The sequence below is a fragment of the Camelus bactrianus genome, chromosome X (genome assembly GCF_048773025.1).
Source record: "Camelus bactrianus isolate YW-2024 breed Bactrian camel chromosome X, ASM4877302v1, whole genome shotgun sequence".
NCBI lineage: Eukaryota > Metazoa > Chordata > Mammalia > Artiodactyla > Camelidae > Camelus > Camelus bactrianus.
This window is the reverse complement of record NC_133575.1, coordinates 13956834-13970067: the sequence shown is the minus strand read 5'-3', so window position 1 is coordinate 13970067 and position 13234 is coordinate 13956834. Positions and strand designations below refer to the sequence as shown.

General features: G+C 34.8%; 1 protein-coding gene across 5 annotated transcripts in view; it reads right to left on the bottom strand.

The window, feature by feature from the left end:
• CDKL5 (cyclin dependent kinase like 5) overlaps nt 1–13234 on the bottom strand; it is a 190763-nt gene that overhangs the window by 62158 nt on the left and 115371 nt on the right. For 4 of the 5 annotated variants that reach the window (XM_074359946.1, XM_074359942.1, XM_074359943.1 and 1 more), the window contains exons 6-9: nt 11294–11414; nt 9307–9366; nt 7113–7203; nt 3370–3559 (exon numbers count right to left, since the gene is read on the bottom strand). In XM_074359946.1, the coding sequence (XP_074216047.1) occupies nt 3370–3559; nt 7113–7203; nt 9307–9366; nt 11294–11414 (462 nt within the window). Of the gene's footprint in view, nt 1–3369; nt 3560–7112; nt 7204–9306; nt 9367–11293; nt 11415–13234 lie in introns of those variants that run through there. The other variant, XM_074359945.1, reaches the window with a different exon arrangement.

Genomic DNA, 13234 nt, shown 5'->3' with positions numbered 1-13234 from the left:
AGGCAGAGTGGCACAGGAAACTTGCCCAGGGTCATTCAAGTAGTAAATATGGAGCCAGGCTTTGAACCCCAGCAGCCTAACTCCAGAGACTATGCCCTATATTATGTGACAGCAATTGTTATTTTTTCAAACTAATGCATACCACTAGAGCAACATCTTGTTGATTTTCCAATCTCTACACAACTGAATCAAAATGCAAATCACACTGGACTGGTTCCTAGTGAGCCCACGTTTCATGGCAATTGCAGTTCACACACCCTGTACGCTTAGCTGTCTGTCACAGACATTCTCAAGTAAATGATAAAGGAAGATTTTTCCCTCAAAAGATGTGGTCAAAACTCCAAAAAGATTAAACTAATTTAGTTAAAACACAACAAACACTTTCAGAATAAAAAGTAAAAATATTAAGGTTTATAAAAACTAAAGTGTCAAGGAAGTAGCAATTTTTCCAAAGGATATTTAAAAGCAGCACCACCATGTGCTGTTTAGCATTTTACAGATAATACTATTTAGTGAGGAGGTCTGTGAACGAACAGGGCCAGAGACAAATGAGGAAAAGACCTCCTTCATTTGGCCTATCTAATCCAAATGCTAGTCATTCTTCAATAGCCATTTCAAAGTTTCAAATCCTCCATAAATCATTCCTAGTGAATCCAGCCAACTATGATTTCTAACTTTCTGGAATGTTTAACATTCTCGAGGTCTCAACTATATTTAGATGTATCAGAAAACAGTACAATGTAGTAAAGAATGCAGTACTTTATTACATGACACACTTTATTATAAATTGTATTGCTTTGTAATTATTTCATGCACAAAAGTCTTAATTCTTCAGCTAGTTTATAAATTATTAAAGCCAGGTACCATGGCAGATCTGCTTACACTCTCTTCAGAAAATCCAGCTTAGAGCCTCTTTATCCAGGCAAAGAACAAGGCAGCCAGCAGACTAAGCTTGATATTCCATGTCAAACATTCAATCACATAATACTATTCAAACTAGTAGGCACTATTCCAGATATGTTGTGAATATAGTGGCGACCATGATAGCTCATTTCTTTAAGGAATTCATTATTCCAGTGAGGATACATATTTGCAAACAGCTATTTAAAAGAGACTGCAATGTGTGCTTCTACAGCTATGACCAGGGTGTTGCAGGAGTACAGAAGGGGAAGGGAACAATTCTTCAGGAGAATCTAGAAGGACTTCATGGAAGGAGGATGCTTGACCTGAATCTGGGGAATGGAGGACAAAGAACTTTCCAGAAAGTGGGGTGAGTACTGGGAGAATTATAGAAATGGAAATGCAGCACTGTAGAAGCAACATGTCAAGGAAATGGTGACAAGTTCAATGTGGCTGCAGAGTAGGGGGCAGGGGTAGGAAAACGTGAGAGACAAGGCTGGAGGGCTAGGAGCAAGGGGTTTTAATACTATCTTCTATCTTGAGGAGTTTAAACTTAATGAACAACCCTGTGTAGGTTTTTAAATACAAAGGAGACAGAATTAAATGTGAGGTTTGCAAGAAGATCATTCTAAAAGCAATGTGAAGACTGAAGAGGGAAAGTTGGAGAGATCAGTTTGGGAGCGCAGTTCAAGTGAAAGGTGGTAAGAGTGAAGGAGGCATTAAAGATGGAGAGGAGAAAAATACAGCTGGGCTTGACTGCTGAGAACACAGATTGGTTCAAGAGATTATTCATATACTCATCGAGTCCCTACTACACGTGCTGGGCGAGGCTAGATGCTGGAAATACAGCAAGAAAACAGATGATTTTTGACAGTTAATTTAAAAATAGACAAAATAATTACATACTGTGATAAGTGATATGATGGAAAAAGAAGGGTGCTCTGGGAAACACCAAGAAGGAGGTGGGGAAGTATGGTGGGAAGTCAGAGAAAGGGGGTGTTCTTGGAGCTGAGATTTATAAAATGAGAAGGTGCCAGACATGGGAAGTGCCTTTCTGGGAGGAGCCACAAGTCCCAAATTTATGAAGCTGCAACAACCTTGGGATGTTTATGAAAGTTAGAGAAAAAGAAAGGCAAGTGTGGTGAAAGTCTGGAGAGGGAGGGGAATGGGAAGAGGAATGAGCTGAGGTCAGGGAGCTAGAAGGGCCCAGATCAGGCAAGGTCTGCTGGGAAGGAGTCTGGACATATTCTAAGTAAACCAAGAATTCATTAGTTATGACTCACTTTATATCTGAATAGAATAGATTTTCCTTTCTGCTGGGCTGAGGGCAAGCCCAATTTACTGTCATATTTTCAGCATCTAGTATGCCAAATGATCACTAACTGATCATTTGCAGCCTAATTAATGGTCATAATTTGGCTATTTGTGGCAAAAATAAAAGGAGAAAAGAAACTTGCTTGAGGTAACTCAGATTTAGAAGAGAGACAGAAAGCAGGAAGAGAAATGAAAGAGAAATGTTCGCACTTCTGTTCCTTCATCTATTCCTCACTCACCAAGCTGAGCAGGAGGGGTACTGTGTTGGGCACTGTGTGTGTGTGAGGAGGGGTGCTCTTCAAAGGGAAATGAACCGAGGTCCAGAAAGTCAAAGGAAAATAACAAAGTGCTTTACAGGTGTCAAGAAAACATAGTTTGAGAATTACACATTTAAGAGAAAGAAGGGGTGCTGGTGAGCTTATTTTATAGTTCCCACAAGGACCACCAACTGGCATGTTGGCCCAAACAGGGTAATTGAAAACCAAAAACGCAGCTTTGGGGGTAGGTGGAAGAGAGAAGCAGTCTATAACTGGCCACTCCAGTAAAATGCCTCTGTGACTTGGTTAGCCCTCATTTGGGGAAAGTTTATACTTTAAGACCCTTTTCAGCATATTTTCTGAAAACAAGTTTTGTACAAAGTTAGCAAGTCCAGAAAAAGCTCCCCACTAGTTTGGAAAGAAGATGTGATGTTTCACTGTCAACAGACAAGAAATAACTCACTAGAACAGCACCTTTAAACCTGCAGAATGAGAGTATTCATAGTCCTCCTCAAATCACTATAAATGTTTGCTCAAATAAGCAACAGCCATTTATACATATTTGTATCTTTTGGGGATGCTAATATTTTGCATAAAGAAACAGTCTGAGATAACCAAAGTTTAGACTATAACAATGCAAACACTAGAAAAGATTTTGAAAAATTGGAACTTACAAATTAGGAAAAATATTAGCAGCTCCCAGTTTCAAATTTAGACTTTTAAAAATTCACAAATACTATATAAGATTCAAGAATAAAATATTATAATGGGGATTATAAGTATTGTAATAGGAAATGGAATAGTATTCAATGGATAGCTTAGCACTCTATTGTGCAATGAACAATGATTCAAATACTGCTGTACTGATTCCATTTGGGGTTTTAGCAAAGCCTCTTACCCGGAGCCCGTGGAAGCGAGGATTACTGTAGAAGAGCTTCATCTGCTCAGATGGAAGTGGTCCTAGCACCTTCTGAATAGTAAAAAGTTGGTCAATTTCGCTTTCTCCAGGAAATAAAGGTTGTCCGTCACTAAGCTCCCCAAGAATACAGCCCACTGACCACATGTCTACAGACTTTCCATAGGGAGCTCTGAAAAGCAAAGGGAGAGATTATCTTGGCAACTGAAGAAATACATTTTAATAATTTCCAAATTATTTTGAACAGATTCATGATTTAAAGCACATTTGTGTATTTAAGGAATTAGAAAGTACTACATGGACAAAAGTGAGGCTGAAAAAAAAGGAATTATGGCTATCAAAGTAAAAATTCAGAACACAAGTGAAAAAAAATCTATGCTAATAAAGCCATGGGTTTAATAACAATTTAGTCACTATACACTGATTTGAAATCTATTCACATCTGGATATATTTTTAACATGAAAGGCTTAATAAACCCTAAATACAGCACACATGTCTGATGAGTTAACACTTGGAGAATGAAATGCTCCCAAGAAATGTATTTTCTAGGTAACTATCCTTTAGCTCTCCAATTATCAACAAGTTACACTTATATGAGTTCAGCCTATTAAAATGTACCACTGACTTATGTGTCTTCTTAAACAACAAACACTGAATATTATTTAACCTCTGACTGCACAGAGTCAAAACAGCTAAGATTGTGCTAAACTCCACTGGATTATTTACTTCAATCTATTTGTACCATTTGTTTATAGAGCTTTATGACACCTACTTCCCTTAAAGCATTTTTTCCACTTATTTGGGGGTTTATAGCTATTGTCCAGAATCTGAGTTTACCAGAGGGCTTTTGGAGTATTACTGTTGCTAATAAATGGAGGCTATACATGAAAATCTAGGTATCCGTCAAAAGCTTTGTATGTATACACCAATATCTATAGCCTTAAGTCAAATTATATATGGCAGTTTAAGAAATCATATTTTCTTTAGTTTCAAACACAAATTATGTAAGCTTAAGAAGGGAAAGCCAAAATAAAATACCTGAAAAAAATATGGGATGAAATTTTAGAATGCCATAGTGATATAGTATTAATATAAAACTTTTAACAAATACTCTAAAGCACTTTTAACATCATACAGAATGAGTTTCTAGGATAATAAATCACTGCAATAGTAGTTCAATATTTTATTTATCTCATTTCCTCCCACAAAAACCTAAGAACCATATTAGGAAACTTCATTTAGATTTTTTTGGTAGCTTGTTGGGAAGAGAAGGATACTGATCTTTCATACAAGTATGAGAAAACTTGTGCTAGATGGAGAAACTTATGGAAAATCTTTACATACCCACCACAAGCTATTTTTCTTCTATCAACTATTTTGAATAATTTATGCAGCTGTAACTGCTCTGAATGTCAAGGACAAAATGTTGAGAATGTACAAAAATATGTAAATTCTTCATGTTAACCAAATATCAACGGATATCAATGGGATTTTTATACAAATAATATGGTTCTTTAACTAGTATTTGACAATCATTTAATCAGCAATATTCAATTTGGCCCAAATTAGTTGGAGTCCCTACTTTTGGTAGCTCCCATATATCTCAAAACATAACCTCAGTTTTCCAATAGGTATTATTAGGCAACAAACACTCCCTGAAGTTTCACAATAAGGCTGTCCTCAGAGTGAACTCTTCAGGGCCATCTTATAGACAAAAAAATATTATAACAAGTCCTTCCACATCCTTGAATTCTCAGATGTGGTTCTAAGAATGATCTACTTCATACTCATTTCTTCCTTGGCAAATACTGTCTGGTAAATTTAAACTCCCAATCTCTTCCAAAGAATGGACAGATGACTGGACTAGGCAACAGAGTGAGTCCAGACAGAGGTACACAGGAGAAACACAGACAAAAGAAAATCAATCCTAAATCCAAGTTTAAAATTGAGCACAGAAATTCTAAAATCTAGCCATACAAAGAGGTATAATAAAATGACTAGCCACCATCTGTATCACAGGATAAAGCACAAGCTTTTGATTTCTAAAAAAAAAAAAAAAAAAAAAAAAAAAAAAGTAAAGCTTTCAATAACTGACACCAATAATTCTTATAGGCTCTAGGTCAGCAATGAAACAAGAAATACTACCAAATGGCTGATAGGCACTGGGAAATCAACTGTTAATTTCAAAATAAATCCTCAGTGAGTAAACTTAAACACTATATGACTATACCATCATAATCTTCTGAATACAGAAATTCACATTTCTATTATATAAAAAGTATCTTTCAAAAATTAAATTTCTCATGCCCCCTAGATACATGTACAGTACACTAAAGAAAAGAGATGGAACCTATAATTTGTTCACTGGCCATCATTATCACCATATTTAATTTTATTTGTAGAGTGTGCCTTCTATCTCCATTCTTTGATGGTCCCAAAGAAGAAAATACAATCTAGGAAAAATTAAAAAATAGCACAACTAGGATAGGCAGAGAACTATTAATGAAACTATGTGATGGAGATCATGACTACAGGCTCCTTCTTAGGCTCTAAAGTTAAACATATTAAAAAGAAAAATAATCTTATCAGAGGACCTTTTTCTAGTGTTGACAGATGAAGAGCACTGAAAGTGGAAGGGTGGCACAAAGTGGATGGATATGAAGGTGTTGCTGAGAAAATCATCAATGTAGTACTAGTCTGAATAGCCATTTATCATCAAACAGGATTTACACTGTTCAGAAGAAAAATGGTATTTGGTTCAATATTTATAGCCCAGTAGCTAGGCATAAGCGATACTCTGTAAGTATTGGCTTTTTGTTTTTAAATTGAAGTATCATCAGTTACAATGTGTTGATTTCTGGTGTACAGCACAATGTCCCAGTCATGCATATATCCATAAGTATTTGTTGAATGAATGAATGAACAGACCGATAATCCAGAATGTCACATTCTTAATGTGGAAGATTGTTAACAAAGATGGTAGCGATAATTCCCTCCATTTCTGAACACCTGCTACTTTGTTTTTTGGTTTTTTGGGGGGAGGGGGCAGGTAATTTACTTATTTACTTATTTTTAATGGAAATACTGGGGGCTGAACTCTGGATCTTGTGTATGCTAAGCATGCACTCTATCACTGAGCTATACCCTACTCCTGCCACTTCGTAATATGGCTTTGCCACTCTTCCCATCAAGGGGTGAAGTTTATTCCTCCATTCCTTGAATCAGGGCTTAGCCAAATAACATGCTTTGGCCAATGAGGCAAAAGTCATACAAAGAGGCTTGAAAACCACCATTGCTTTAGGGCTTGCCCTCTGCTCAAGGAATTCTTCCATTATCATGTGAATAAACTTGGACTAACCTACTGGAGGATGAGTCCCCATGGAACAGAGATGGTCTGTCCCAGTTGAGGCCCCCTCTAAATCAGCCAGCCTCCAGACGACCTGCTGACTGACTGTAGCTACATGAGCAACTCCAACTGAGACCAGGAGAAGAATCATCCAGTTAAACTCAAATCGCTGACTCCTCCAAACTGCTGGCACCCAGAATTGAGTGAATAAAATGGTGCTTGTTTTATGCCATTAAGTTTTTAGATGGTTTGTTACACTGCAATAGGTAACTGGTGTTTAATTAGCTCAAGTTCTTATCTTCCATAGATGATCTCAAAGCTAATGATGGAGGATCAGCAGATATGTAGATGCCATTCTATTTGGGGAGGGTAACTCACCCAAGTAAGAGTTCTGGGGACCGATACCACCTGGTGGCCACATATTCTGTATAATTAGCATTATTGCCTTCTGATAGATTTCGAGCAAAACCTGAAAGATAGCAAAGCCCAAAGGTGAAATTTTGAAAAAGAATTTCATGCTGACAAAATATTTCAGTGCTAGTAATATCTTCAAGGAACATCAAAAGAATATAATGATTGGTACTGAATGGGCTGTTTATTAACAGTGCCCTTGTTACTTAAAAAAGTTAGTCCAGTGCTCATACATGAATTAAAATATACAATATATTGACTACAAAACCAGTCTCTCCTCTAAGATAAAGAAATCCATGTTTTTGAAGTCACCGCACGCTTTTATAAGCATTCAGAGCGTATTTTAAAATCAGCTTTTCCAATAAATGAAAATCTTAGGAACAAAACAAAGTCTCCAGAAGAGCCAGAAGTCAAAGCTAAACTAGCATATCACAGACAGCTATTAAATCTGCTATGTGGGACTTACATAGTATTTGTGTATTTATTATTCCTGATCAGCTCTGGACATTATGTAAACAACTAATGCTTGGGGTTGGCAATGATAGAAACAGAGCAGGCCAAAATGATTTTTATCTCCAAACGTGATTGAGAAGCATATTAGGGTATCTTAATTACCTTATAGACTATTGCTACTTTTCCCCTTGCAACTCTTTCGTAAGGTTTTGGGGTCACAAAATAAACTGGCAGGTTTTAATTATCCATCTAACTCACCAAAAACAATTTATGGGTTCATTGTAAAGAGAATCAGAATATTAAAATTAAGGTGTATGTCAGTTTCCAAAAGTGTAAAATGATGTTTCTTAAAATGGAACAGTAAAAAAATAAAAATAACCATAGCAAAAAACCCCACAAAACCCCTAACTTCAGTTAATCAATACTTCTTTGTAAGACATATTTAGAAGAAACATTTGCATTTTTTATTGGGATTCTTCAAGGCAGACAAAGGAGTTACACACTCTGGGAGGGAAAAAAATTAGTAAGTTCTTACTGGGGATGAACAGGGCACAAAATGCATATGTGGTACTGCCATGTGGAAGCCATGTGCCATTTCTGACCATTTAAAAATAACTTTTCTTTAAGAAATGATGCTGGACCAAGGATACTCTTCCTCTTATACCATTCTACAGGCATCCCTTTGTATTTATAACTTTAGCTTCTAAGTACTTCTTAGGACGTTTAGGTACAACAGGACTCTTCTTTGCAATATTTCTTATTATCATAAAATATGAAGAAAATTAAGTTCTGTAAAACACTCTTCCTCAAGCAAACAGGTTCATAATATTCAAATTCTTTGAAAACAATGAGTGAAAACAGTGACACATGCTTCCAATTGCTGCACTGGCCAAAATCGACCATTCTGCTCCTATTTCTCACCTGTGCAATCCATCTCCTAAGTACTAATCTAACTTCTGCTTATGGTAAGGAGATACATTCTCATTTATAAGTGGAGGTTCACACTGTATGCATGATTAGCTGACCATAAGAAAAAAATAAACTTTTTTAAAAGTCAAGTTATTTTTCAGCATATGGATTAAGCAAAAATATAGTTTTTAAAGTGACCCATGACCTAGACATTCTAATTCATAGTTTTAAAACTTTTCTGAATTATTTTAATTTAAATTTTTAATAGTGCTTAATACAGAGTTTTATATACATGAAAAACTACAGTTTTCTACTGGGAGAAAGTACAACTCAAAACTTCCTTACATACTCAAAAAGGTGTTGGAAAATCATACATCAGTTACTAATCTCATTCACTGAGCATTTAAAGCGAATAAATGGAATTGTTCTAAAAATGTCTTTTAACCTTACAGATACATAACTATTGCATATACACAATATATACATATTTACATAGTTATTGTTTCAGTGTTTGTGATTATGCCTAAACAATTTCTATCAATATTTAAAATATTTTTAAAAAATTAAAATCCTACCCAAACCAGAAGGCCATAGTGGTATTTCCTAGAAAATCCTTTTTCTGCGGTCACTGAGTCCTGGGCTTATGAATATATGTACATGCACGAATTTGCTTTGAATTCTCATTAAATAAATACTGTATGGTGAATTTTTTTTAAATAGTAGATAATATGCCTGTAAAAGCTACCTATGTGTTATAATTAATTCTGTACTTACAGGGCTCAATTTCTTTTTAACTTACCAAAGTCACACAGTTTCAAAACATCATTGTGGCTGATTAAGAGATTTTCTGGTTTTATATCTGGAGTATCAAGATTAAAAAACAATTATTAAAAAAATGTTCCATGTACTGCTGATTGACACTGTTAGATCACTGTAATGACACTTAATTAGAAATATCCAGAATAATCTGAATAGAAACCTGTGGCAGCAAAAAGCAGAGTAACACATTTTATGGTGGTACATAAAACTTTCAGTTAATTTCTTTTTGAGAAAAATGCGCACCACAATTTCAAAAATATTTTTTTCCCTTTATATCTTAGACACATTAATTGGATCTCTAAAATGAGTTTAAGAATGATTGAATCTAGGCCACCATACTTCAAGGAACTGTTTTTAATTTATAAAATACTAATGATACAAAATTTTGAAGACAGAGTATAAAATATTTATACAAGATAACTTAAAAATATACACTGAGAGTAAGTAGATGGCATTATATTTACTAGAGGAAAAAATACATATAAGATACATTTTCTGTTATGATTTCCTGTATAATTTCTCTCCATATATATCTCCTTAGTTTTTCTGTGTGGTTCACAATTACAAATGTCTAGTGCTGAAGCTTTGCTGGATGAGTCAAGATAAGATTTCTCATTTTCTTCATGGATCTTTTGAAGATGTGGTGGGAGTTAAGGAGTAGAAATACACAGAAAATGCAGTTTAATTCCCCCCTTGGGAGGCATCTCACAATTCTATTTTTAGAGTAGCTACCATCTATATCATATGTTAGAAGTGAAAATGGACAAAGGGAAGAGGTAGGAGCAAAATTTATAGATTTCAGAATCATGGTTTCTACTGCTACTTCACAAACATTAATTCACTATATATTTAACCAAATCACAGTATCACTATGGAAAGGCAGTTAAATCAGTTCCTTATTAATACCCCCAAACTGTAGTAGAAACTGTTATTAGAATCACCCTAGACATTGGATGTCCAGTTGACCTGGAGATCTCTCCATGCCACCAACAACCTTGATAAGGTAACTGCTATGTATTTCTCTTGCATTTGACTTTCAAACTGTCTTTTTCCAGAAATAATAGGAGTTAGCATTCTCCATATGATATTTAAGCTATTTTTAAAGTGAGACTATTTTTAAAGTGATATTCCTATGTGTCTATACAGATAAATTAAAATGCAGTATTCATTTATCTGATAATTCAAAAATGAGAATTGGATATTGCAACATTTTCTGACAAACATCTTTTAGCTTCATTATCCTATCAATTTGTGTCCCTTTAATATAAAATTCTGGAGTGCAAGATATTATCAGAAGACAGATGGTATAGAGTCAAAGATGGTACTGAGCAAATAGTTTCCCTTTTATTGCTATAAACCACCCACTTCATGGCAATAAAGAACAAAATAAAACAATTTATGGAAGTATAATCATGGCCTTTATGCAACATTGGTCATGCCTGCAACCTGCGAACAATGGGCACTTTTCACTTACAGGTAGAGAAGATCAGGGGGTAAAGGCAAATACTGGAGATCGTGGTCTAAGAGGGAATGAGAAGTCACTGTCAATAGGGGTCAGTGACTTAGGACCACCTCTAAAGCCTGATCCTGGGTGGTTTCACATTACCTGGTCTACCTGCAAGACCAAAAGGCAATGGAGAGGTTCTTTCCCCCACTAGGTAGGCTTCAAAATTTACATTTGTTGAATTCTTTATATCACTAGGTGCTTCTACTGTTGAGAGTGGATCTGGTTATAGAAACAGAGATCTCACCATAATATCCAAATAAATTTGCAGTCCATCCTTTTGGTGATACAAAAGGAGACTAGGAGTCCAAACAATGTCTCATATCCTGTACTTTCAAAATGTGTTTAACTTAAATGGAATGTCAGTGCCTACGGAAACATTAAGATAGTAATATACGAAATATTTTATTGTTAACTTTGATATTTTCCTTAATATTCTCCATTTCAAAAATTTCATACTCACCTCGATGAACAATATCATTCTTATGGCACCAGTGAATAGCTTTGATTAGCTGATAGATATAACTTTTTACTTTTTCAGGTGGAACTCCATTTGGCATTTCTTCCAGCAACTCAAGCATATTCTAAAAATTAAACAGAGAGCCATTAATCTCCAAAACTAGGTAGGCACATGAATCATGTATTAGCAATTTTAAAAAGCACCTTGGATGATAATTCATCCAATACACAGGATGCATTTTTAAAAACTGTTTTGCTTTCTATCTACAACCTTTTTCATGCTAAAGCAGGATACTGTATTAAATGCAGATTCTCTTTTAAGAGAAATTCCGTTTTTACTATTCTCCAGTGTTGTCTCAAAAAATAACTCTGGGCACTTTTTTCACTCTCCCTAAAACCTTTCAGGCATCATTTTAGCATAATGTCAAGGAAAAAGCAACACAAAGTAGAGATAAGACAACTGTAATGTATAAAGGAGAGGGGAAATAGTCATTTTAACATAGTGCATTGTATATCTTTAATAGGACTTTGCAGTAAAATCAAGCCTTGCAAATATTTCTGGGCGACCTGGAAAATATTCTAGAAGAAATGATCCCTAAGATTAGCAGTGATCAATACAATCAGTACAAAAATTTAGAGAGGCTAGAAAATACTGTTGAAATAAAAATTCACAGACTCCAAACAAATCAACATTCAAAATTCTTCGTTTGGAGTCAGACCATTCTTAAATTCATGCACAATTTTTTAAGTAGAAACTCCATTTAACCAGCTTCCACTGAATTCCCAGATTAACCAAACGTTCTCCATTCCTTCTGTAAAGCACAGAGCACAATTAGAGATTATTGTTTATTACTGTAAGGCCTACAGCACAATTAGAGCTTATTGTTTGTAGATGACCATCAAGGACAGCAGTTCTCAAAGTATGATCTGTGGATCTCTGGAGAGGGGTCTCAGACCTTATAGAGGATCTATGAAGTCAAAACTAAAAACTATATTCGTAATAACACTCAACTGTTTGCCTTTTTCATTGTGTTGGCATTTACACTGATGATACAAAGCAATGATAGGTAAACTGGTGGCACCTTAGCATGAATCAAGTCACTGGATTCTTCAATGCCTTATCCTCACAGTTTTAAAAAAAAAAAAAAAGAAAGAAAAGAAAAAAGAGTAAAGGATGCCTTTGATGAAGCAGGAAAAATTATTATGTTTATTAAATTTCAATTCTTGACTACATGTCTTCTTAGGAATCTACATGATAAAATGAAGAACACACATAAAACACTTCTGCTGCATATCAAAGTATGACAGCTATCCTGAGTATGTAAAGCACTTGAATAATGGAGTTGTAAACTGAACTAGCCATTTTTCTTGGGGAACACTTTTTACTCAAAAGAATGACTGACAAACATATTTTTGTTAACATGTAATGGGTTTATTATCATTATTTTCTAAATGAATTAAATATTTTTATATTGCTCAGTTTTGACTTCTAATATGATAAATATTAATAGATAAAACCCACATAAATAAAAAGCTCTTAAGTTTCCCAATGATGTTAAGACTGAAAAAAAAAAAAAAAACTGAAAAAGGAGTCCTAAGACAAAAAAGTTGTTACTCTAGTACAATTCCACAATTTTGCTCCCGTCAGTCAAGTTGTATTCATATAAACAATTAGTTGTTTGTTTATTACACTTTCATACTTATTTATAACAGATGCACTTGTTATTTTAATATAATTAAATATTATATAAAGCAATGAATTAATGTTTTTAAAAAAGAGTTGCTGTTTATAAGAAAACAAAATTTAATACTCTGGAAAGACTTAATAAAGGAAAGCCACTACACATACTGCTATCTAATCAAATGTGAGTGGAACAACTATAAAACTAGCAAGGGACAGTGGTGGTGGTGGTGGTAAGGATTCTGCACTGAGATTGCTTTGCAA